The following is a 22,504-nucleotide window of genomic DNA, read 5'->3' as shown; positions in this document are numbered from 1 at the left end:
TTTCATTACTGTAATCTGAAACCTTTCATTTAATATAGAACAACTGACAGGGTAAAAGAATATCACAGAACATCCCAAAACAGAAACGTGAACAAAACGAGCCGCTGGTAGCCGCTGTCTGGCATAAAGCATGCCTGTGATACACTCCACAGCATCAAGCACCTTCACGCTCCTGAAATAACAATAGACATGAGACCATAAATATTCCCTCTTGATTGCTGGCGGAGGAGCCTTCACGTGGGAGGAATAACAATGGCTGTCTCACCAGCTTGCCTGCCGCCCCCCCCAACCCCACCTCCCCCCCACCTCCATTTAAAGTAAACAACAGCAGCCGGCCCTGCTGCATGCTAACTCCGCTCCCCTCGTCCGGAGCAGGGAAGTGGCCCTGCAATCAGACGCCTAGGGGAGACAAGGGCCACTGACGCTCTCATTTACTCATTACGGGAGAGAGAGAGAGAGGTAAATGTCCGCGCTCTGTGCTGACTGAGCAAACATGTTAGCTGGCTGCTGTAGGTAGGGGATGAGGGAAGGGACAAAAGACCCGGGGAGGCGGAGGGGGGGGAAACTCAATTTGTCTGACGGCTGAAGGTGTGTAATAGAGTCAGTGGCACGCTGAGAGAGCAGAGCGATCTGCACTGGTGACACGGGTCTGGGTTAGAGAGAGGGATAATGTTGGAGAGGGAAGAGGAACAACAGCACAGTGGGTCAGAGAGGATAGGTAAGAGTACAGGTGACACACAGCACACACACGCACACGCACACGCACACGCGCACGCACGCACGCACGCACGCACGCACGCACGCACGCACGCACGCACGCACACACACACACACGCACACACCTCGGCTTCCAGATCGACGCTGTATTTGAGCAGCAGCTTGAGGACGTCCACATGGCCGTTCTGACTGGCTGCCTGCATCGCTGTGTGGCCCGCACACTGCCCATTCACCTGGGAAAAGAAGACAGACACAAGCGTAAGAATGTGTGTGTAAGTGTGTGTGTGTGCGCGTATCTCAGTTCTTCAGAGACAGCCCAGAGCAGCACTGCGGTAAGGTAAAACAGCGGGCGCTTGCTGGCGGTGGTGGGGGTGGGGTAAGGGGGTGCATGAATATTGATGCGGGCCTCGCGGGTATTTGCAGGACACGTCTCGTGTCCTGGCGGGCGGATCGCTTGGCCAGTCAACCCTGCGTGCCCCCTTCCCTCTGCCTGCACTCAGCCATTACTCCAGTGAAAGGCAGCGGGGGCACAGCGCCAGCCGTCAGCACGCTGGCACCATACACGGCATGCAGTTAATGCCTAATGCCTCAGCCTGTAATGAGCCTGCAGAGGGAGCAGGGGAGAGGGTCACTGGAGAGAGGGAGACAGGAAGGGAGGGAGGGGGAGAGAGAGAGAGAGAGACAGAGAGGAAGAAAGAAAGAGGAAGGGAGGGGGAGAGGGAGGGTACAGAGAAAGAGACAGAGAGGGAGGGAGGCAGGGGGAGTGAGGGAAGGGGTAGAGACAGAGAGAGAGAGGGAGAGAAAGAAAGAGATAGAGGGGGGGGCGAGAGGATGGGAAGTGAGAGAGAGGAGGAGAGAGAGAACACAGGAAGAGTGAAACAGAGAGAGTGATAACGAGAGGAGAGAATTAAGGGAGGAGAGAAACTAAAAAGACAGAGCGCAGGAGTGACTCTATCTAGGAAGCAGACTGGGACGACTGCAGTGTATCTGGGTTAGTCACAGGAATCCAATTCCCTGACAGCACAGCTCTACTGCAACTTTTAAAACTGGGGCCAGACATTTGCATGGGCCCTCGGGTTCAATGCTAAACCCGCCGGAAATGTTCAAAGGGGGAAAAAAAATCCCTCTACAGCTAATCATTTGGTAGTCCTGCCTGGGACAATTACAGATCACTACTTCGCCAATTATGCAGCAGACAGTCTGGTAATTTGCGGGGGCCTGTTTCCACCGTTATCACCAAAAGGCCACTCACGTCCACGTCAGGTCTCTTCATAATGTCCTCTACTTTGGCTAGGTCACCGTTGGCAGCTGCCTTCACCAACTCCTCGTTGATGTCACCCGACTCCTGGGTCTCAAAGAGCTTCTTGAGCAGCTGAGAGAGACGCTCTGGGAACACAAAAATGACACATTCCATTAGCCAGGGTACCACTCAACCAACAGGAGTGTGTGGTGGTGGAATACAGTGGCACGAGAGCAGCACAAAATCTCTCTCTCTACATATTGCTGTATATCTATAGATATCTGGATAATAAATCAATATATATATAAATTAAAATGCGTTTATGCCTTTTAATCAGACAGGGCAGGGAGGAGAGTGACAGGCGACGAGTGGGAGAGAGATTGGGTAGGATTGGGAAATGAGCCAAACCCTGGTCCTGTGGACACACGGACCCAAATGGACGGTACAGCCAGAGTGCACATCTACATAATATTTGACTGCCACAGCAACACAAGAATCTAAGGTGCATTAGGAACGCCAACTTTTAAGAGGCGGAAAAATAACCGATAAGGGCTCATTTATTTAAGACATGGGAGTGTATGTTAGGTGGCCTGACTGCAGGCTAGTTAGGGACCAGCTCCTCCTCCTCTTCCTCCTCCTCCTCCTACCTCCAGAGGCGTTGGTGACGGCCGAGCCAGAGGGAGCCACTTTGGTCACGGCGGCCGGGTTGTACGTCCACGAGGTGCCGCACACCTCCACCTTCAGATCGCTGTCCGAGTAGATCTGCTGCACACGGCCCACCTTCCCCAGTGTCTGCAGAGGACATAACGCACAAACGGTGAGAGTGAGTGTGTGTGTGTGTGTGTGTGTATGCGTGCGCGCTTACATGCTCACAAGCACCGCTATCTCAAAGGACACTGCCCAGAGCGTTCTCAAAACATGGATGAGAGAGGAAATCAATAACTCCACAGTTTTCCTTTTAAAAAATGAGATTGGCTTATTTAAAATAAGAATACCCAGAGGCCTCTGGGCTTGTAGGACCATTTCTCATTTCTATTGCTCATAACTGGATCTATTGGAATTCTGTTAAGCCTCGTCCACCGAGGACAACAAAAGTGAGTGTGTGTGTGTGTGTGTGTGTGTGTGCGTGCGTGCGTGCGTGCGTGTGTGGAGAAACATAAACCAAATGTGCAGACCAAGGGCACTTAGCCTGCTCTCACACCTGCCAGCCTGCCTCCTCTCTCTTGCTTTGCGTTAAACAAAGAGATCGTCCGGCAGCATAAACGGAAAGCTGGGCCACGGCAGTAATTGCCCGTAGCTACGGTTTAAAGCTCATCAGCTCCTGGAAGTTATTTGGTGTGGAGATGATGTCTGTGCACAGCGAGCGTTTGCTGCATCACCGGATGGTTTTTACGGCCGGTTTATATGGGAGGGAACAGATAAAACACATTGCAGGGTCTGAAAAACAGCAGTTTTCGAGGCACACTGGGGCCCTTTAAACAGTGGGGCTAATATTGGATAGACAAAAGGTTATGAGACTGAGGAACATTTGAGAGCCAAGTGGCTGTGGCATCCCAATATGAGATGACAGGATACTCGGAATGACACCCGAGACCGCGATGGGCTTTGGAAAGATGGCTCTAAATTTTTAATTCCATGGTCGAGATGTGCAACGGAGCCAGGTGCAGCACGAGGGCCTCACAAAGAAAGCTGCATCATCACAAACACGGCTAAACATACCGACAGGTACACCAGGGCTACCATTTTCAGCCACTGGCCAAGGGGGGTATCGCTTGCGGATATAACATCCCACCCCCACCTCTCGGGCAGATTTAGGGCCAGATGAAGCCTGTGTCCAGAAGAGGATGCAGCTCAAATAGTCTGTTCATAACTAAACATTTGGGGTGGCGATCACTAATTAAATTGGTGTCAAATGAATTGCAGTTTTATGATTCACCAGATTTCCATCAGCTTACCCACCTACATAGAATAAGAATATAATAAGCTAGTCTGTTTGTGCAATCATCATCAGCCTTTACACAGAAGTGTGAAAAAGCACTTGCAGGCATCTCTAAGACTTCCATTTTACTTTACTACTTTCACTTCACCAACACTCATGAGTTATGATGCTCCGTGGGGCCATGAACTAAAAGATATAAATCTCAAACAGAGCTAAGGAGATTTTCCAGAGAAACTGAGCACTCTTCAGGAATAACAATAAATTTCATTTAACTGTAGTGTCTCCTGTGCCAAAACGTCATGTCACAGCTCTGATTTCATTAATATTTCTGAAACGACACTACGCGTGACCATGCAGTGAAATTTATTTGATAGAAGATGTGTAGCCAGGAAAAAGGACTCCAGCATTTTTGGCATTCCTCTGGCATGTTCGTTTGAAAATGAAAACCCTGCGAACATGGAATGAAATGAGATGGAACGCATGGGAATTACTTGGTCATTTAGCGAGGCGTTTGGAATTTGCTAGACGCTGGATGCTGTCAGTAGTCGGAGGGGGGGGGGGGGAATGCAACCCAAATCAATAGCAGACTCATCCCTCAAGGCAAATGAAATGAAGAGAGGGCTCCAGTTACATTTCAACTTCCCCTCATTAAAAGGGCTGAATGGCACACTGAAGACCAAAAGCCCTGTGTTCCGAGTTGAGCTCTTTCTTGTGCCCGTGCTGGCAGTAAAGGATGCCGTGTCCTTGGGCTTTCACTCTTCCCAATGCGCTAAATCTCCTTATTGAACCAATAACGCTCCGAGTTAGATCTGAGTACACAGATTTGGCTTCTGAGCTCAGTTCGATAGGTGAAAGAATGAACTGATTCAGGAGTTTAAAGCCTGGAGATGGATGGCCCGCACACCAGACCCACTGCAGTCTGCGCCGGCAAGGCAAGAGCCTGAGTGCCTACAAGCACTGCAGACTACCACTGAGAAGAATACAAGTCTTCCATGTGAAAAATCACTGCCATGGACAGTAATTGCCATGACAGTTGGCAGATAATGCTACACTATACTTCCGTCTGTTCACTATGAAATGGATACTGCATGTGTTTTGCCATCATATGAGTGTGAGTGATGTTAGTGTATATCAATGCTACATGACACTGTACAACTGCATGTTGTCGTCTTTCCTGAGCTGGGAGGCGAAGGCGTGAGTGCACTGGAGTGTGATGGAGGACTCACCGGCAGCATGGCTTCAGCCCACTCGCCGTGGCCTCTCTGCAGCAGCTTGATGCGGTCGATGTCGTAGCAGATCTGCACCAGGTCACCCACAAGGAACTGGGAGGCACCACCCTCCGCACCCGCCGGCACCTCCCCACTGCGCACCACGTTGGCCTTGGTCAGCACTGCCGGGTTGAACGTCCACCTGCACACGACACACACACACATTTAATACAAAAAAAAAAAGGTTATCTATTGAACACAGTGTGCTTTACATACATAAAAGCAAAGGACAGAACACTACAAATATAATTTATTTACTGAACTTTCTATTTGTTAAAATATGGCATTCCAGAATTGCATTCTTCATCTTCACTTATCTTATCACCCTTGGCATAACCCATCGGTGTTATCAACATGGAGCTGAGTGGTGGTGACTCACCTATTTCCACTAGGATACTGGACAACAATGTCGTGGTCTTCGTCGATGCCGCAGACGGTACCGGTGGTGGTGAGCGTCTCAAACATGCCATCAGTCCAACCCCCATGGCCATGCTGCAGGGACTGCACGATCTCCAGGTCCAGGTCGATGTTGACCAGGTCTCCGATCTGCAGGCCCCCAGGATTCCTGCTGCCATTCTGCTCTCCTAGGGTGAACACAGACAAACAAGACGTCAGCTCAACATCCAAACATCGAACATGGACACACCTTTCATAGGATAAATGATAAGTGTATTTCTGCATGTGGAAACTTTTCATAGGATAAAATGTTACAGTGTATTCTGGCATTTCATTTGCATTTTGAACTGCACAAATATTTGACTAAACTCTGATAGAGAGTGTGGTATGCGCTGACGCACACATTCTAGCAGTGTTGGCGTACAGTTTCTTTTGCACCCAGTCTCTACACAAGCTGGAACAAGTTCATCGCGAGGGCCTTCATTCAGGTGTTTATCTGAGAGCTAACGAAGGTGCTGATAATTAGTCCAAATAACCTTCCAGTATGAAACAAGTGCTGTCCATAACTTTCATACTGGTCATTGCTACATGACACACTAAAATATTGTGAGTGTCCTTTGTTTTGTGGTGCCATCTAGTGGACTTACACAGAAGTATGGGCAAGAAGTCCATGCTGCCTGCGGTCATACTGTTTCTAATACATATTAGTAATTTCACCTTCTTCACCTGTAAACCAGGTGTATCAAAAAGTACCACTCTATGCCTCTACCACAGGAAGTATTTACTGTATGTATTAGTAAGTTTATTTCTTACAGGGACCATGTACAGATCATATTAATCACTTAAAAGCGAGATGTATGTGTCCTCAAAGTTAGTGCAAACATGCTCTGCCAACACTACCACCAATCATCGTCGCTACTTACCCAATACTGGGCAGTGGTCTCTGTAAAAGGTGCCTCCTTTGGCATCTTGGACACATTTCAAATCCGACTGAAAAAAAAGGAAAAAAATAAGGAACAACATCCAAAAAATGCATGTATTGTAAAGAGATTATTTTTCAGAATACACAGCAATATGTAAGTATTCACAAACACCATCTTGTTCTGGCAGCGAATACCAGAGAGATCTCTATTCAGTATTGCAGAATAACTACCATGTATAATTATATTCAACTGTAACTATTACAAGAAGACTGTCAGGCCTAACTTGCATCAGGAAACAAACTGTGACGTGGGAATTAGGCTATCTGGTCTTTAGAGTATTTCAGGCATAAGAAATTCTAAAAAGGAAAAGACAAATGATCAGCCTACATACAGCCTATTTTTAGTACCGTTTCATCAAAATACAGCGTCAACCTCGGACTCTGATCACTGATCCATACACAATATGACGCAAAGAGATGTGGCTGTGATTTTGCTGCAGGACCAAGACCATAATGTGTGTCAGGGAAGCGCAGCAGTGCTGATATTTAATATAACAACACATAGCGTGATCTCTGGTACTGAATGACAGATCTTCAACAGACGTTCATCTAAAGAAGGTTCATTTGACACAATGTGTCGCGTACATTATTTCTCCAAAAACAACACAAGCTGTGCTAAAGTAGACTTAAGGTTTCCTTCCCAAACTATTTGGCTGGTACGTGTTAAGGAAGATGTCTTTTGGTCATGCTGTTGGCAATATTGTGCTTACATTTTCACAGTGTGGTTAAACCCAAAACACTGAAGTACATAAGTGCATAACCTGAGCAGTTTATTTTAGTTTTAGTTCTCCTGCTCAGGACCATTTTCGGTCAAAATTCATTTACAGAAAATGGCAAAAGGAGCTCCTCATACAAATGTACCTCAAACGTGTCAAACTGTTACATAGGGTTACTTTAAGGAACCACCTACAATCTTAAAAGTGCAACACAGAAGACTAAACGGCAACAGCCATTTTCATTCCTACAATGTATTGAGTTTGCTTTTGACATTATTAGGGTCAGAACTTATGATAGCAACATGTGAAATGATGCATCAGATCAAATGTATTTTATAGGCTATTAGTTACTTCAGTACTGACATAGAATGTCTCTTTACAATCTGTGTGTGTGGGTGTGAGGGGGGGGGGGAGGAGTACAGCAAAACATTGCATGTCTCCAACTTGACTGTAGTCCAGTCAGACTAAATACATTCCATCCATGTTTGAAAAACTGAAACCTTTGAAGATCTTGATCTTAATCTTCTGAGCGAACGTATAATGGAACACTGAGTTTGAAAAGATTTCCACTTGAAACAACTGAACTATGGCGGTGCTGTGCTGTAGACCCAAGAGTGGACAAGCATGAATGTTTCAAATATACAATTTCACTGCTTCAGGAAAGTTATTATGCAAAACAATACACAAGTGGTACATTCCTCAAAGAGGAAGCAAAGCATGGCTATTATACAAGCTGACTTTCTACCAGTGGCACAAAGCATGGAGCGTGATTTGGATGAATTCCCCAGCAGATGTGTCCAAGAATCTTGTGGACATCCATTTCAATAACAAAGGAAAAGCTGTTACAAATTCAACTCAGCAAATGGCCAAATTCAGATGATGCATGACTGCAATCAACCAATCGGGGAAGAGGAGGCTGGTCAGCTAAATCCAACAGACCAGGGGGAGTGATGGGGGGGGGGGGGGGGGGGCAAGTAGACCCCTCCCTCATGAGTGACCTCCATGTTCTCCCTATTGGTTCTTTATAAAAAGGGGGAGAGGGAACAGATTTCTTTTTCTCATGCAGATCTCCCCTTCCAGCTGCTCACACAATAGAGCGTGCACATGCCGGCTGCATGGCCTTCACAAAGGGCCCCGACCACTGAGCACCACGGAGGCCCTTTGCTTTTTTCTTCCTCTTCTCGTGGACAGACACAAAAGGAGAGCCAGCCCACCCCCTGCACCACACACCCCGTCCCCTCTCTCTTTATGTGCGGCTGGCTGTGGGCTACTCACCATGCCCTCGAAGCCAACTCTGTAGAGGTTCTTGGCACCATTGTCCCAGAGGACGTACGCCGCGCTGTGAGGGCTGGCTGCACTCCAGTCCTGGATCTCTGTAACCTGGCAAGACACGAGGAAGAGAGGATCAGAAAGAGGGAGCAACAGATTGATTGAGGGGGGAGGGGGGTCAACAAGACAGGGAGGGAGGAAAGTGGATACATTCTTGAACACTTATGAGGAATGTTCGCCCAATGTTCCTTAAACAATTGAACACACATAAAGGACATCCTTTCCAAGCCCGTGTAGCTTCAATTTTCAGAGCTACGAAATCATTTACATCTATTATAAGATTTATTACTTTTATGACACATGTACTTTCATTTCAGAGGCACTTTAATCTGCTTCCATTCTATGTGATTTATGGAGGCATCATGCAGGACAGGCTTTTCATTTAAGCACACACTGGAAATCAAACCCATAACTCTGGTGTTAATTCACACCTGGATCTACTAGTCGCACTAACAGAACAGTAAATGACACAGTAAACTCAAGAAATCAAATGAAAACATCTACGACAAACATATCGGTGAAACACTTGCCAACACAGAGGGAGGTCAAACATGAGTACTAAATGCTCTGTCAAAACGACCTGAGAGAAATTAATCGGCCGTGCCAAGAACTTCTAGCATTCATCAGTCATCTCAAATCCTTCTCAAGTCCCTTCCGCATGGTCACTACTAAGACTGGACGCAGGTGAGAAGCTACCTTGCCCCTTCGGCCATTGCCGCCATCCTGATCTTCCCACTGCCAGTCCACTCCCCGCACCACACGGCCTCCGGTGAAGATGCCGCGCGCCGTGATCTTCTTGGACTTCCGTCGAGATTCGAGGAGGACCCTGGAGAAAGACCATTGGAAATCAGTGAGGAAAACGCCATTCTGGGTGGTAAGAGCCTTACATTCAATCATTTACTCATCCCAATTGATTATCTGATTCGTTTTAACACCATTTATTTTGGCTTGCCACAACAAACATCTTGCACAGTAAAATACAGCACATTTCAACAACTGAATTACAAGTCAAACATTAGCTACTTGGTCTCTCGAGTGTTCTCTAGAGGAGCACAAGCACGACCACAAAGACATCAACAACAGGCAAACTGTTGAGTGTGTCAGTTTGAAGAGTGAGTGTTCATTATTAAACAGCTGAAAGTATGGAATAATTCTTCACAGACGACGTCCCATTTCTTTCAGTGCCTAATCAGCGTGCAGAGGGCAGAGCTGGTGCTGATGAAGCTGGTGGAAGCTTCTGGAAGGAATTAGTGCTAATGCAGCGAAAGGAGTAGGGGTGTCACGATACCAAAAAATCAGTAGTCGGTGCCAATACCAGTAAAATTACACGATTCTCGATGCCAAATTCGATACTATCGTTAAAAAAAAGGATTTTCTAAAATCCCATGTACTTTAATGAATTTCTTTACTGAAATATTTGCAGAATACTGAAATATAATTTCTATAACATACAGAGCATAACAGAATACAGTATCCAATTGCGAGCATATCACATAGGCTTACACATAGTTAAATCACTTTTCTAATGGATTGTATAAAAACCAACAACTTGCATCGCCTTTTTATCGCTCTGCTTTCATATAATGTGAATGATTTTTTTTTACAAGATGTAAAGTCTTTATTTGAAACACACACACATTCTGTAACTATTTATACATTCTATATGAAATGTCTAATCTTCATTAGCAGCAAACTTTATGCAGATTATAGCCTACTATTCATATTACAACTCCACCTCTTAAATTCAGCTGTCTGGTTGAAGCCTCAACATTTTGTAAACAAAGTAGCAGGCTAAGCTTATCTTACTCTAGGGTTGGACTGTTCAGTTTCCCCACATGTGTTTAAGTTTCAAGGTAAGCTACTTTTTCTCCTTGGGACAGAACCTTTTAAGTCTTGGAGTTGAAAAACATTGGTATTGAGATGGTCAGTCAACTTGAATGCAAGAGTTTTAATGTCTGCAGCATAGACTAGCTAATGATGCTAACCGGATTTTAAACAGCAATTTAGCTAGTCGTCTTCTGTGCGTCATTGCGTTCACGATTGTGAATGTTTTATTTGGATTAAATGTGTGCGGCGTCAGGTGCATCAGTACGACCACGCTTCCAGGAATGATCTGGTTGGTTTTCATGGAGACAGACGCTGTGTGCACGGAGGGGAGAGTTTGTGTGTGTGTGCATATGTGTGTGCATGAGAGACAGACGCGTGAGTGACAGAGAGGGAGAGCAGGGAAAGGAAATTCAGCTTAACGAATGTTGCGTGTTTTTCAATACCGTTAAAAAATAGATAAATAAATAAATAAAAAAGTAACGAAACAATATGTGGCGGCCGGTGCTGAATCTGTGGCGCATCGCCACAAATTAGTCTAGCCTATGTGTGGGAAACACTGTAGCCTATTGCCCCCATCAGTTCCGGAAGAGTCGCAGCACCGATGCTTATGCTGGCGTCGGTGCTTACGGTGCTTCAAAAAAATAGGCATCGCCGGTGTTTTTTCATTTTAGAATCGAGAGGTATCGCAAGTATCGGTTCTCGTGACATCCCTAGAAAGGAGACCATCACGACAGCTACTCTTGGGCTAACAGCGCTGTAACATATGTCTGCCACGTCTAATGACTGGATTTCTGGCCATGCAGTACTGTATTGCTGCTGCTATGCTATTACTATTATATGCTGCTAGTCCCATATGCTTTCATAGCAGCTTGAATATTTTTCTTTTCATTCTTTTTATGAAATGCACAAAAAGCAATGAAAAACTTGTATTGGTAATTTAAGTTCATATGCGGATAAGACATGCCACACTTCATATTTCAAAACGACATGACTTTGGATGTTTAAGTGAAAGAGGCACCACTTGTTTTAAAATTGTCACAAGCGGTCACAACCTCCCCTTAAAAGTACATTTCACTAGCCTGGAAAAATACAATCATGAAGTGAATAGAGTCTGGTGAGAAAATTGGGGGAAAACTTGCATCACCATGGGCACTAACTTAGAAATCAAGGGTCCAGCCTTACCAATTACTTTACACTTTACTAAACTTTACAATCTGAGAATCAACAGCATCAACAGTCAGGAAACAATGTATGTGGGTCTACCTTTGGTGTAAATATATTTCTGTGTTTTTTTTTAAACTGCATTTTTTGATGTTTGCAGATGTTCTGCTTCTATTTATCACAATAAGCTTTGGTTTCATCTTCCCCTCTCATTGGCCTGACATGTTCTTGTCTGAGGGAAACTATGGTGTTCCAGACTACAGGTAGATCTGGGTGAGCAGGGCCAGGCTACTATTTCATACACCACGAAACAGGTAAAAACATGCAGGATTCAATAGGATAAAAATACAAATAATAAAAATAGGTTACAGGGCTTGCAATTCCTACCCTCCATTTTCTAGACGCAATGTGCCAGATAACTGCTGGTTTTGCACGATCACGTCAACAGTAACATAATTCTGGGCCTGCAGGTGTGGCAAGAATGATGCACCACATCCTGCCGCTCATAATTATATGTTAGAGGGGTTCAAACGCACGTCAGCCATAGCATGTGTTTAAAAGCCAAATATTTTAAATTGTGATTTAAAAAAACAAAAAAAACAAGATAATGCAGTCACGGTGTCACATCAAAACAATGAGCCAGCCACTAAAAATGGTGGGGGTGAGAGAAGCAAATGAAATAAAGAAATAACAACGCTGCCCAGCCATGCTTAGTCTGCCATCTGGAAGCTGACCCATGCATTACCACAGCAGTCATGGAGCAGGGTGGCCAGATGGCCATCTCTGATCCGCCGAGCTTTACAGGCATGTACGTTCATTTTTTAAACCTCTACCTCCCGCACACATCCCATCCTCCTCCCCTCCCCACCCCTCCCACACACACAAACACACCCACCAGTAACACCCTTAACTCCAGGGCCATGTCAACCCAAGCACACGGGAACCCAGAGTCATCAAATCCAACTCATGTTTAGACATGCAACTGCAGGCGTTGCGTTGCAAGGATGGGGCTGTTCATGTGGGCTGGGCTGCAAAGACGCGTTAATGCCAGACACAAGCGGCCCCGTGCTCTCTAGATCTGCTTTGGGAGTTTTGAAGAGAAAGGGGGCCACAAAGGGGGGGATCTTACACACAAATCATGCTGATGTGTGCGTGAGGACAGGCTGAAAGGCTAATGTAGTGTGCAAGGATCCAGCTAGCAAATACAATTCTTCCTGGAGATGAAAAACACAATAAAGATGAATGATTGACTAAGTAAATGATGTTATGTGGAAAGATAAACACATAATTTGCCTGAAATTCCCTGCAGATCAAGTCTGAATATGCACACAAACAGACCTGCCAAAATAACTGGATAGGATAAAGAATAATCCTGTAAACTTCATAAATATTGTATCAATATCTCTCCTTAATGTCTCTCGAAATGATGCATTCACTCTGGCTGGAATTAGTCATCAGCGTAAATGTAGGAGTAGAGTCAATACATAGCCACAGGACCAATTTCCGCTAACGTGAAATCCTTTATCAATGGCATAGTGCTTAATAAGACAGATGGATAACCCATTATTAATTACTCGCACACTACATTATGAGCAGATAAGCTCTGCCAGATAGCCTGGTTGGCTCATGCAGGTTAGTATGTGAGAGTCAGAAGAGGTACACGACTCATGAGACACAGCCTTGATAGATAATGGCTCTCAAAGGGATTCCAGTGTGCATGAGATTCAATTAAGTCCTCTCACAGAACTTTAACTGATCGAGTGGTGTTTACACATGAGCAACGACGAAGGCCGCATTTTGATCAGGCTGCGCTTTTGATTCATGATCAGAATCTGAGACCGGGTGCATTTTTAACAGAAAGGCCCGTGGATAATGCCCTAATTCCCTGAAACGGAGTTCTTACAGGGAAATGAGAAATGGATTTCAATTACATTGAAGAATATGGGAATTCCACCGTGTAGTGAAACGATATCAGAGGGGAAATTTGTGTAGTTCATTATTATTATTATTATTATTATCATTATTATGGCCAAGTCTGGTTTGTGCATCACTCTAAATGTTAAATACACAGAAATGGCGGTGCAGCAAGTGTGGCAGCTGGCTGGTCGTGGGCCGTCCCTCATGTCTGCCTCTGCCTGCCCTAAAGGCCCTGCCGTCCAGGCCGAGCCGGAGCCGCCTGCCAGCTGCAGGAGGAAACACCCCTCGGCTTTGTCACGGTCAAGCGTGCCGCGGACCCCCCGCCGGCTCAGTTTGTTGAAATGCAATGAAGCCGTCTCGCGGGAGATGAAGTCACACGTGGTTGAAAGACTGCCAGCTGTTGAGCCACCCCCATTGTTTCCCCATTTTATGGAGGCCAGTTGTGGGTCAATTCCAGAGGAAATAGCTATAGATGTGCTGGATGCTGGCTGTCATCAACATTAGGCATCCGTCTAATAGCACTGCCAACACCTTCGCTTGTACTTGTGTCTGCTTTTATCTGCACTTAATGAGGTGTACCTTGCACCTTTCTTTGGGGGACTTCTTAGGAAATCTTTTTGACAAAAGTCTGACAAAAAAGGATGGGTATTGCACAGCACATTCCAGCAGTGAAGAAAGTACACTGTACTGTAGGTCTTTAACGTAGCATGCAACAGCTCGGATGTATTAGTCAGGGTTTATTACCAAAGGCACACGAAAAACTAACCCTAAAGGGAAGAGCTGTAAACTAAGATTGGAGTACACAACAAAGTCCTACAGTACTAAAAACACTGCAATGAAATCAGCCACTTCTACATTTCAAGCAGAGCTGTATGCTGTAGGTAGTGGTGCGTATTATAGCCACGCACAAAAAGCGTATCCAGAAATGCATAGTTAATATAGGCTCATAGTAACATAGATCAGAGACTCCTGGGTTATTCTATGTCAAATCACCCAGAGGCTCACAGTTCACCGATCCTCTGAAAAATAAATAAATAAATAGATAAATAAATAATACCTGTAATAAAAAAATCACTAATAGTTTTGAATACAGCGCTCTGACATTTTCTTGTCCAGCTCCAAACATTCATGGCTTCCTTGTTTACGGCGTGCGCAGCTTTGAAACTTTGGGACAAGAACCAAACTTTTCTGTAAGGGCGTATTCACACCAGGAAGGTCCGTTAGTTCACTTATTTGGTCCGGACCAATTTTTTTTTCTTTTTTTCTTTTTTAGTGCGGTTCGCTTTCACACCGTGATTAATTGCAACCGGACCAGAATTTATAAACAAAAGCACATGTGCTAAGGTCGTTCAACCATGGGCTGGTAAACGTGTAGGTTGGGTGAAGAATAGGAAGCCAAAGTCAAAGTTGGCCCACGTAAATATTATGTTTGCGTACTGTAGCCTACTCGTTATTATCCTAGCAATATAGTTTATACAGTTACAGCTTTGCAGAAGTGCTTGAGCGTCAAGACCGTTTGATGCAAGTTTAACAATATCATGCTCGTAATTTTGCAACGACGAAGACGTGCAACAAAACAGCTGAGAAGAGCTCTCATGTGTGTCCAACATGCTAACAGCAGGCCTACGGAAGACGGAACGGGTAGGAGATGCAAAATCAAATTATTGTTGGCAAAAAAGCGTTAGCCCACTGCTGCTTACAGCTGTTGTGCGTCACGGAGCTATCCTACATTTCCCATAATGCGCAAAAACTACGGGAGCTCGTCAAATCCAAAAAAGGTAGATTTCTGTAACTGGGTCGGATCGAGGTCGGTCTGCTTTCACACCATAAACGAACCGCACCAGGGTTCGATAGGAACCGCTCCGAGACCAACTCCTCAGCTGGGTCTCGGTCCGCTTGTTTGGTCCGCACTAGAGTTCGAGTGATTGTATTCACACCAGTCAAAAAGGTCCGAACCAAGCAAGAAACGAACTTGAGGCAGGTGTGAATACCCCCTAAATTTCAGACATGCAATCAGATCTTATTTAATTCCTCTTGTGAACTAAAAACGCTTTCATATTACCGTAACATACATTTAGGCATTACTGCTTGAATACAACACATAGCCAGCTCATGTTTCACTGATGGAAAATGCATTTTTAATCACACCTTTTTTTTCTCTTAGGTGAACCTTTTTATAATTGATGCCTTGTAGCCTAAATTAGCAAAGCTAAATTTCACTTAGATTACAAAAACACATTCACGATGACACTGTAACTTAACTTTAGGCCTGCTGTCTGAAATTGCTAGAGAAAGTTATATTTGTTTGGTGACACAGCAATGTTGAAGATCATACATTTCACCACGTCATCATCCCCTACATTTCATCATCCCATTGGGTAGCAGCTTGCAATGCAGTGAATTAATGTCAGCTTTATTTCTCAACATTCTTTCATGGAGATCAGCTATGTATAATTAGGTATTTCGAAGATGTATTAGGCCTTTCTGTACTTTTTTTTTTAGCTTGTTTGATTTGTTTTGTTTTGTTGCTATAGCTTCTGGTAGACTAGTGTGTGTGTGTGTGTGTGTGTGTGTGTGTGTGTGTGTGTGTGTGAAGATAATGTGATTTAAAATATATATACTTTTTGGCCATTCCTACTTCATTAGCACAGTACTAAGTAAAAAAAAAAAAATCATCCATCATTTAATTTTAAGCTGGTTATTTCAACTCATCGCCTTGTTATGATGTTAATCCATTATCTTTATCCAGATGCATTTGTTGTCTGTCTGTGTTTACCAGACGCAGCATCCATTTAGCCATTGGTCCTCCCCTGCTTTTTTATTGGATAGACGACTCTCACTGCTGATGGGATTTTGAGAGAGCGGAGGAACCAGAGCAGATGTCTAATGGTCCAAGTCTGAATTTACATTGCATCCAATTCAGAAATTAGGAAAATACTGCAAACTAGGAATCTGCTTGTCCTGGCTCCTGGGCCAAGTGATTTATCCACCTCTTTGAAGCATCAAACCACAATTTGAATAGTCTCCTGCTTCCTCAATCACCCTGGCCTACACCCAAGACAGAAACTCCAACGTTGCATAATGTGATATGATGATCTATGATTATTAGCCAGCTGTCTTTGTCAGGCCAATTAGTCGAAATTAATTGGAGCACAGTTTGTGCTCATTTCTTCCAACCTGAAGACATTGTGTGGAAGCTTGTGGGATATGAACACTGAAACTGACACCTCACTGATAACTGAAGCAGAGATTTGAACTTGGTTTTGAAGAAAAAACAAGACAGACGAGAGAAACAAACAGTTCTTAAAGCAGAATCAGATTAACTCTAAAATCAAGCAGCCAACATGAAGAGGAGAGCGCTTCATTCATTCATTCACAAGAGCTTTCAGTGGCTTGTCCAAGCTGAGCAACAAAGATTTTCAGGGCACGCTGAGTAGGACTAGGTTATATTCACAATCTCCAAACACCTCATTACAACTGGAGTATATAGTGTCCTGATTACATGGCTGCCTTAAATGAGAACGCTGTACTAAATGCAACAGTCTACAATAATAAGTCTCCTGTTCCTAAGCATTAGAGCACACACATAGACAATGGAAAAATACAGCAATGCCTAGCCAGTAAAAACAATGAATCCCACTGCATGGGGACATATAAATAGTTTAAAACCACAGCAGATTCTATGGTGAAGTTTCTGGATCATTACATGGTTGTCTCATCTGTGAGCTCTGTTCAAATACTTAACTTAAATTAGAGGATGGTGTAACTTGTCTTGCAAAACTCAGAGCCATTTAATTCTCCTAACACTACAGATGCGCGCCACATTCTCAGGGGATATAATGTCGCTTCAGTGTCTTACATCTTCTCATTTTCAAAGCACCGTAATTTCTTGCCAGACAACCCACAACAAAACACAAGTCTAGTCCACTCATATCCAAAGCCCACAATGCAATCAGCATCAGGCACCAAGGCTGGCAATAGTGAACTGGCTCATGCAGCCATGTGGGGGCAAGGTCCCCGCCGAGGTTCACAACTCAGCTCTATTTCTCACAGCATATGTCATAGTCTCTGTGAGAGCACAACAACAGTGGAAACTCACAGTCACAACAAAATCACGACAATACTCACAACATTAGCACTTGCCTACATACTTACATCTATTACTTATGGCTGCTAGAGGAGCCTGAATCACAAAATATTTTACACTCTTTATCCTTCAAGCAATCTGAAATGCTTTTAAACTGCAACCAAATAAAAACCCTGTGAACTTATTTTATACCAATACAGTGATTAATGTGTTTTACAAAAAACATAAAACAGCAGTGTTGGTAATAATTCTGCAAGCAATAATACTTGCAGAAATAGCTGGTCTGCATTCTTTACAGCCAAGGCACCCTGTTGTACTGCTGACAGTGGAGGAAAGGCTTGTCGCCTGGCAACCACTGCCAGGGGGCTGAGGACATGTGCTCAGTCTGCATGCTGTGTCAAGCCCATGTCCTGCCCTCTCCACTCGCACAGGCAAAAATGAATTAAGCCTGGCATTGCCACACAAAACTCTTGAACTCTAGAGATGAAGGTCTGTGGGTGGGGGTGTTATCCTTACCTCTCACTGCCCGGTGTGGTGATTCTGTAGAACCTGTGTCGCAGGTGGTGCTTGTCTCCATGGTAACATGTAGTGCAGAGGTCATAGTTGGTGCACTCGGCGCACTTCCAGCGGATGCCGATGATGGGCTGCTGACGGCAGGTGTCACACATGGTACCATCATGTTTAATACCTGAAAAGAGACGTCAGATGTTGTAGTACATGAAAGAAGGCCCCAGTCCACTATATAGGAAGAAATGTAGGCTACCCATTCATACATGTAAGCATTTACTGGTCTTTAACAATGTAGGCCTAATGACCAAAATAAAAGCTTCTTGGTTTTCAGGAAAGTGAACAAAAGGCAACAGAAATTCCATGGGAAAAAATGCCAGTTGCGAATTATTTGGGGGTGCTAAATCACACTTACTAAAGTCAATATAAATCAATGTCCTCTGCCCTGAAAGTAGCAAGTTAATGATCAGCCTGACCAGACTGGTGGATGTCCACTGAATCAGAAGATACTCAGAGCTTGTACTACTGGAATAATCCAGTAAGACAAAAGCCTTCTCACCTGTGGGTGCGCTGTCCAATATCCTCACGTCGTAGGCTCCAGAGCAGCGATAATTGGCAGCAGTCCCGTTATCCCAAACTACCACCACTTCCTCAGGACTTTCAAAACTTCTCACTGTTCCAACATGTCCTTCTCCACCGTCCTGTTTTCCCCATTTCCAGTCCGGTCCACGGACAACTCTTGCCCCCACTCCTTCCATCATGATTCGGTTATTCCTTCCGGTGGTCATTTAAGCTACAAATATCGCAGTACAAAAATACCAAAAAAATTACTAATTTGCGGGTTTAATAAATCCTGGATTGAAGACAAACCAATCGCATTCCTGAAGTAGCAGAAAGACAAGGCCCGAGTCTTTTTTTATTAACTCACCAGTAAGACAAATGTGATTGCTAGCCAGCTATAAGTTCCTAACTTAATTTCTGAACTATTCAACTCGAAGACAATCCACTCATCTCCATAACTTCGAACGAGACATTAACGTTATGCTCAAACAAGACTGTTTTGCTCGCTGAACTGCCATTCAGCTGTTTGAGTTCAAACGTTACTGTTCGGCTATCTCTTCGTAAATTAAGAACACCATAAATAGCAAAAATTAACCAGAGGACACCGAAGGATAGCTGACTATCTTAACCTAAGAAAAACTGGCCGCTTTGTTTGAAGAGGCAATGACCCGACAGACAGTTTACTGTTAACGTTAGCTTATGGACCTAACATTAACGTTACCTAGCTAGCAGCAAGCAAGCTATTCTCCTCTGACCTTAACATTATCAACCACTGACAAAAATCTGTAAGGGTATGTTATGGATGTGCCTAAAGAAAACCAGTAACTACTGCTATACAAGTATAGGATAGGTATAGCTAAAAAAACAAGAGCACAATATGATATTCAAGTTAACAATAACGTTACACGTCACGCGACAAACAACAAGCGGTTCTCACGGCACAAAAGTTATCGTTAAGTTAACAGTTACGCGTGTTGACAGACGGGCTGAGAAAAGAGGAGCAAATTATCCTCAAGTATGAAGTAAGTAGCTTGGCTAAACAAAACAACGAAGTAGCTTGCTAAGTAATATTGACTGACCAGCCAGGTGATAAAGCTAGCTAACGTTAGCCAGTTAACTTCACAAGCTAACAAGTCCTGACGTTTTTCACATCAAACGTTCGGTAGTTGCAAGATGGAGATGATTCTTCCTGTCACCGCGCTGGAGTTAAAAAAATAATTGGATCCGATAGGTTTCTTAATCTATTGCAAGGGTTGAGTTTGATAAAAACATAATTGAAAGACTCAACAGATGGATCCAACTTCTTGTGACGCGTTTTCCAGCTTCGTCGGTGTGCTTTCTATGAGAACGCCTACAACAATGGGGGGTCGATCCTCAAGATGGGGGTGTTAAAGCTACAAGCTAGCTATCAAACTATGCGACTAGCTAGCTCTCGATTACCATATAGCTCAATGTTGAGGTAATAACTGATGTATGCTTATATCCGCATTCAAGCCAGGCAAGCTCGGTTTTGCAAATACTATTGTTTAAATTCCAATATATGAAAAAACACCATCAGAGCTTGCACCGAGTAGCCACATCGCCACGGAAAGGGAGACCTTTGTTCATGCTTTCCAAAATATTCTAGCTACCACCATAACTTCATCATCCCGTGCCTTTCGAAAAATTACTTACTTTGGAGGTATATAGGATTTCCTTAACTGTGTATTTAGTGTAGGTAAATTAGAAAAGCCATTCGCAAGTGTTGTTTTGGTGGAATGTTTTCGTTAGAGTAAAACTGAAGTCGCCATTACTGTCAATCAGGGCTCAAGCAGGCAGAGGAAGGAATTGTTTGGTATCGTGCAGTTCCCGTGGCGTCAGATGACGCAATGAGTGGTTAACCCTCTCCAAACCAAGAACATCCCGGTGACATGAGGTCCCCCTGCTGGTGGCAGTCAGTAATCTTTTTCGAAATGACACTGGCAGTGGAGTAGGCCGAGTAGACATGGCATAGGCGGACGGACCACCGCTCTCACACAATCACAGAATTGTATTGCAGGCAATGTAATCCAGCCACTCATCAGACTATGCACCCTACAACACCAAACACAATCACCAATAAGCTTCGATACGTCCATAACCATCACCCCAGTGCCCAGTCCTCCACAACCTCCTCTCGACTTCATTATACTACTATTCATCTTCCCTCAATGACCTAGCCCTTCCATACCTCTTCGACCTCTTAATCCACCACACCCCACCCAGCTCAGGTCCGTTGATGCAACAATCTCCAGCCCACCAGGACCAAGCTATAGACCTGGGGTCTTCTCAGCTGCTGCACCCTCCTTCTGGAACGCCCTCTCCAACCACAACAAACAATCAAACATCCTACCATCCTTCAAACAGGCCTTCAAAACTTTTCCTACTAAAAAACGGACTCCAATACAGCTCTCATCATTGGTGAAACCAAAGTCGTGTGCTCTTTTAGCTTGGATCAGCACAGATGAACCAAGGCTGAGACTGATCTGTTGGGATAGCTATTAACTGGCAATACTAGATATTAGAAGAGATTGAGCTTTAGATTGAGTCATTATTTTATCCAGACTGAAATATCCCTGAGATATGTAGAAATCACAGCAGAAATGGTCATCATGCAGGAAAGACAGGCAAAGTTGAGTATCATCCACAGTGATATCCAAATCCATGGGAGCAAATTATCTCACATAAGGAAGCAGCGTAAATGGAGAACAGAGGGGGGCCCCGAGTACTTACAAAGACACACTGAACACCCAAAAAATTCCTCGCTCAGACAATTTCGACAGAAGAATGTCATGGTTCAAAGGCTGAAGTTAAGTCAAACTGATATCTGAGCAGAGGCTCCTGATACTTTGCTTCAGTCTCAGATAAAAGAGCCATCTTACAGAATGACATGAATATTTGTAATGGACAGATTTTGCTTTAATTGTGGCATTATTATTTTATCAAATGGCTACACAAAGACATGCCTAAATTTCAATAGCCTATTGTACCTAGGCTGAAAGTACCTGTCTGGAAAACATTTATATGAGACTAAAAGACCCTCTCACTGTCCCTGCTGTACACACATAAAGGGTGCATGGGAGACCTCATTTGTAATTTAAACATATTGAATAGGAGACATTCCGCTTACAAGATAATTTCATTAAATTGTAAAATTGTAATTTCAAGGTAAAATTCATGCATGCTCCTCATGCACGAGTCCACAATCCAGGCTATGCAAAACAAAGTAGCTTGGACTGAGTTATGATATAGTCAACAAGATCATGCATGGAAGGGAGAGGAGCAATTTGGATGTTGAGATTTTTTTCAATTTATTATTTTAAATGATCTTCCCAAAGTGGCATGCCACTACGGCAGTTGAGTGTGTGCTCTGACTGTTATACCCCTTGTTCTTTGGTGTTGCAATCAGGGTGCAGGGTTTGTTGCCCCATAAACTCCTATGATCACTGTGACCACAACACAAGTGCAATAACAGAAATTACTCAATAGGGGGCGATGTCTACGGGAAGACGGCAAACCTGAACAGAGGGCGAGCCTATGGGGCGAGTCCCTTTGATGTGTTTGCTTGGTTAAGGCTAGAGGATTTCTAACGGGGTATTAGTGAATTAATTAGACAGTATACATTCTCACGACAGTATGATGCTGTTGGTAACAAAGTGATTGAGGGTGCAAAAACATCGTTATTTCCATCCGACTTATGTTATAGCCGACTATAGGCCTCGGAAAGTGTTGCACTGGTCCCAGAATAGGATAGGCCTACCGAGAGCCAGTGTCCGCAAAGGTAGGCTACATGCACAACTTCATTCTCACATAAGCCTTCACAGAAATGGTTGAAATAG

General features: G+C 44.2%; 1 protein-coding gene across 9 annotated transcripts in view; it reads right to left on the bottom strand.

The window, feature by feature from the left end:
• mib1 (MIB E3 ubiquitin protein ligase 1) overlaps positions 1–20,457 on the bottom strand; it is a 60,189-nt gene extending 39,732 nt beyond the window's left edge. For 6 of the 9 annotated variants that reach the window (XM_062529950.1, XM_062529982.1, XM_062529973.1 and 3 more), the window contains exons 1-11: positions 20,322–20,457; positions 18,646–18,879; positions 18,096–18,267; positions 9,281–9,413; positions 8,534–8,638; positions 6,484–6,550; positions 5,544–5,748; positions 5,123–5,306; positions 2,605–2,749; positions 1,970–2,103; positions 843–950 (exon numbers count right to left, since the gene is read on the bottom strand). In XM_062529950.1, coding sequence (XP_062385934.1) covers positions 843–950; positions 1,970–2,103; positions 2,605–2,749; positions 5,123–5,306; positions 5,544–5,748; positions 6,484–6,550; positions 8,534–8,638; positions 9,281–9,413; positions 18,096–18,267; positions 18,646–18,874 — 1,482 coding nt within the window. In that variant the 5' untranslated portion in view covers positions 18,875–18,879; positions 20,322–20,457. Of the gene's footprint in view, positions 1–842; positions 951–1,969; positions 2,104–2,604; positions 2,750–5,122; positions 5,307–5,543; positions 5,749–6,483; positions 6,551–8,533; positions 8,639–9,280; positions 9,414–18,095; positions 18,268–18,645 lie in introns of all 9 variants that reach the window. The other 3 variants (XM_062529964.1, XM_062529991.1, XM_062529957.1) reach the window with 2 other exon arrangements.
• Positions 20,458–22,504: the final 2,047 nt, after the last annotated feature.

Source organism: Sardina pilchardus, chromosome 2 (assembly GCF_963854185.1).
Source record: "Sardina pilchardus chromosome 2, fSarPil1.1, whole genome shotgun sequence".
Classification (NCBI taxonomy): domain Eukaryota; kingdom Metazoa; phylum Chordata; class Actinopteri; order Clupeiformes; family Clupeidae; genus Sardina; species Sardina pilchardus.
The sequence above is the reverse complement of the archived record's forward strand: the minus strand, read 5'-3'. Positions and strand labels throughout refer to the sequence as shown.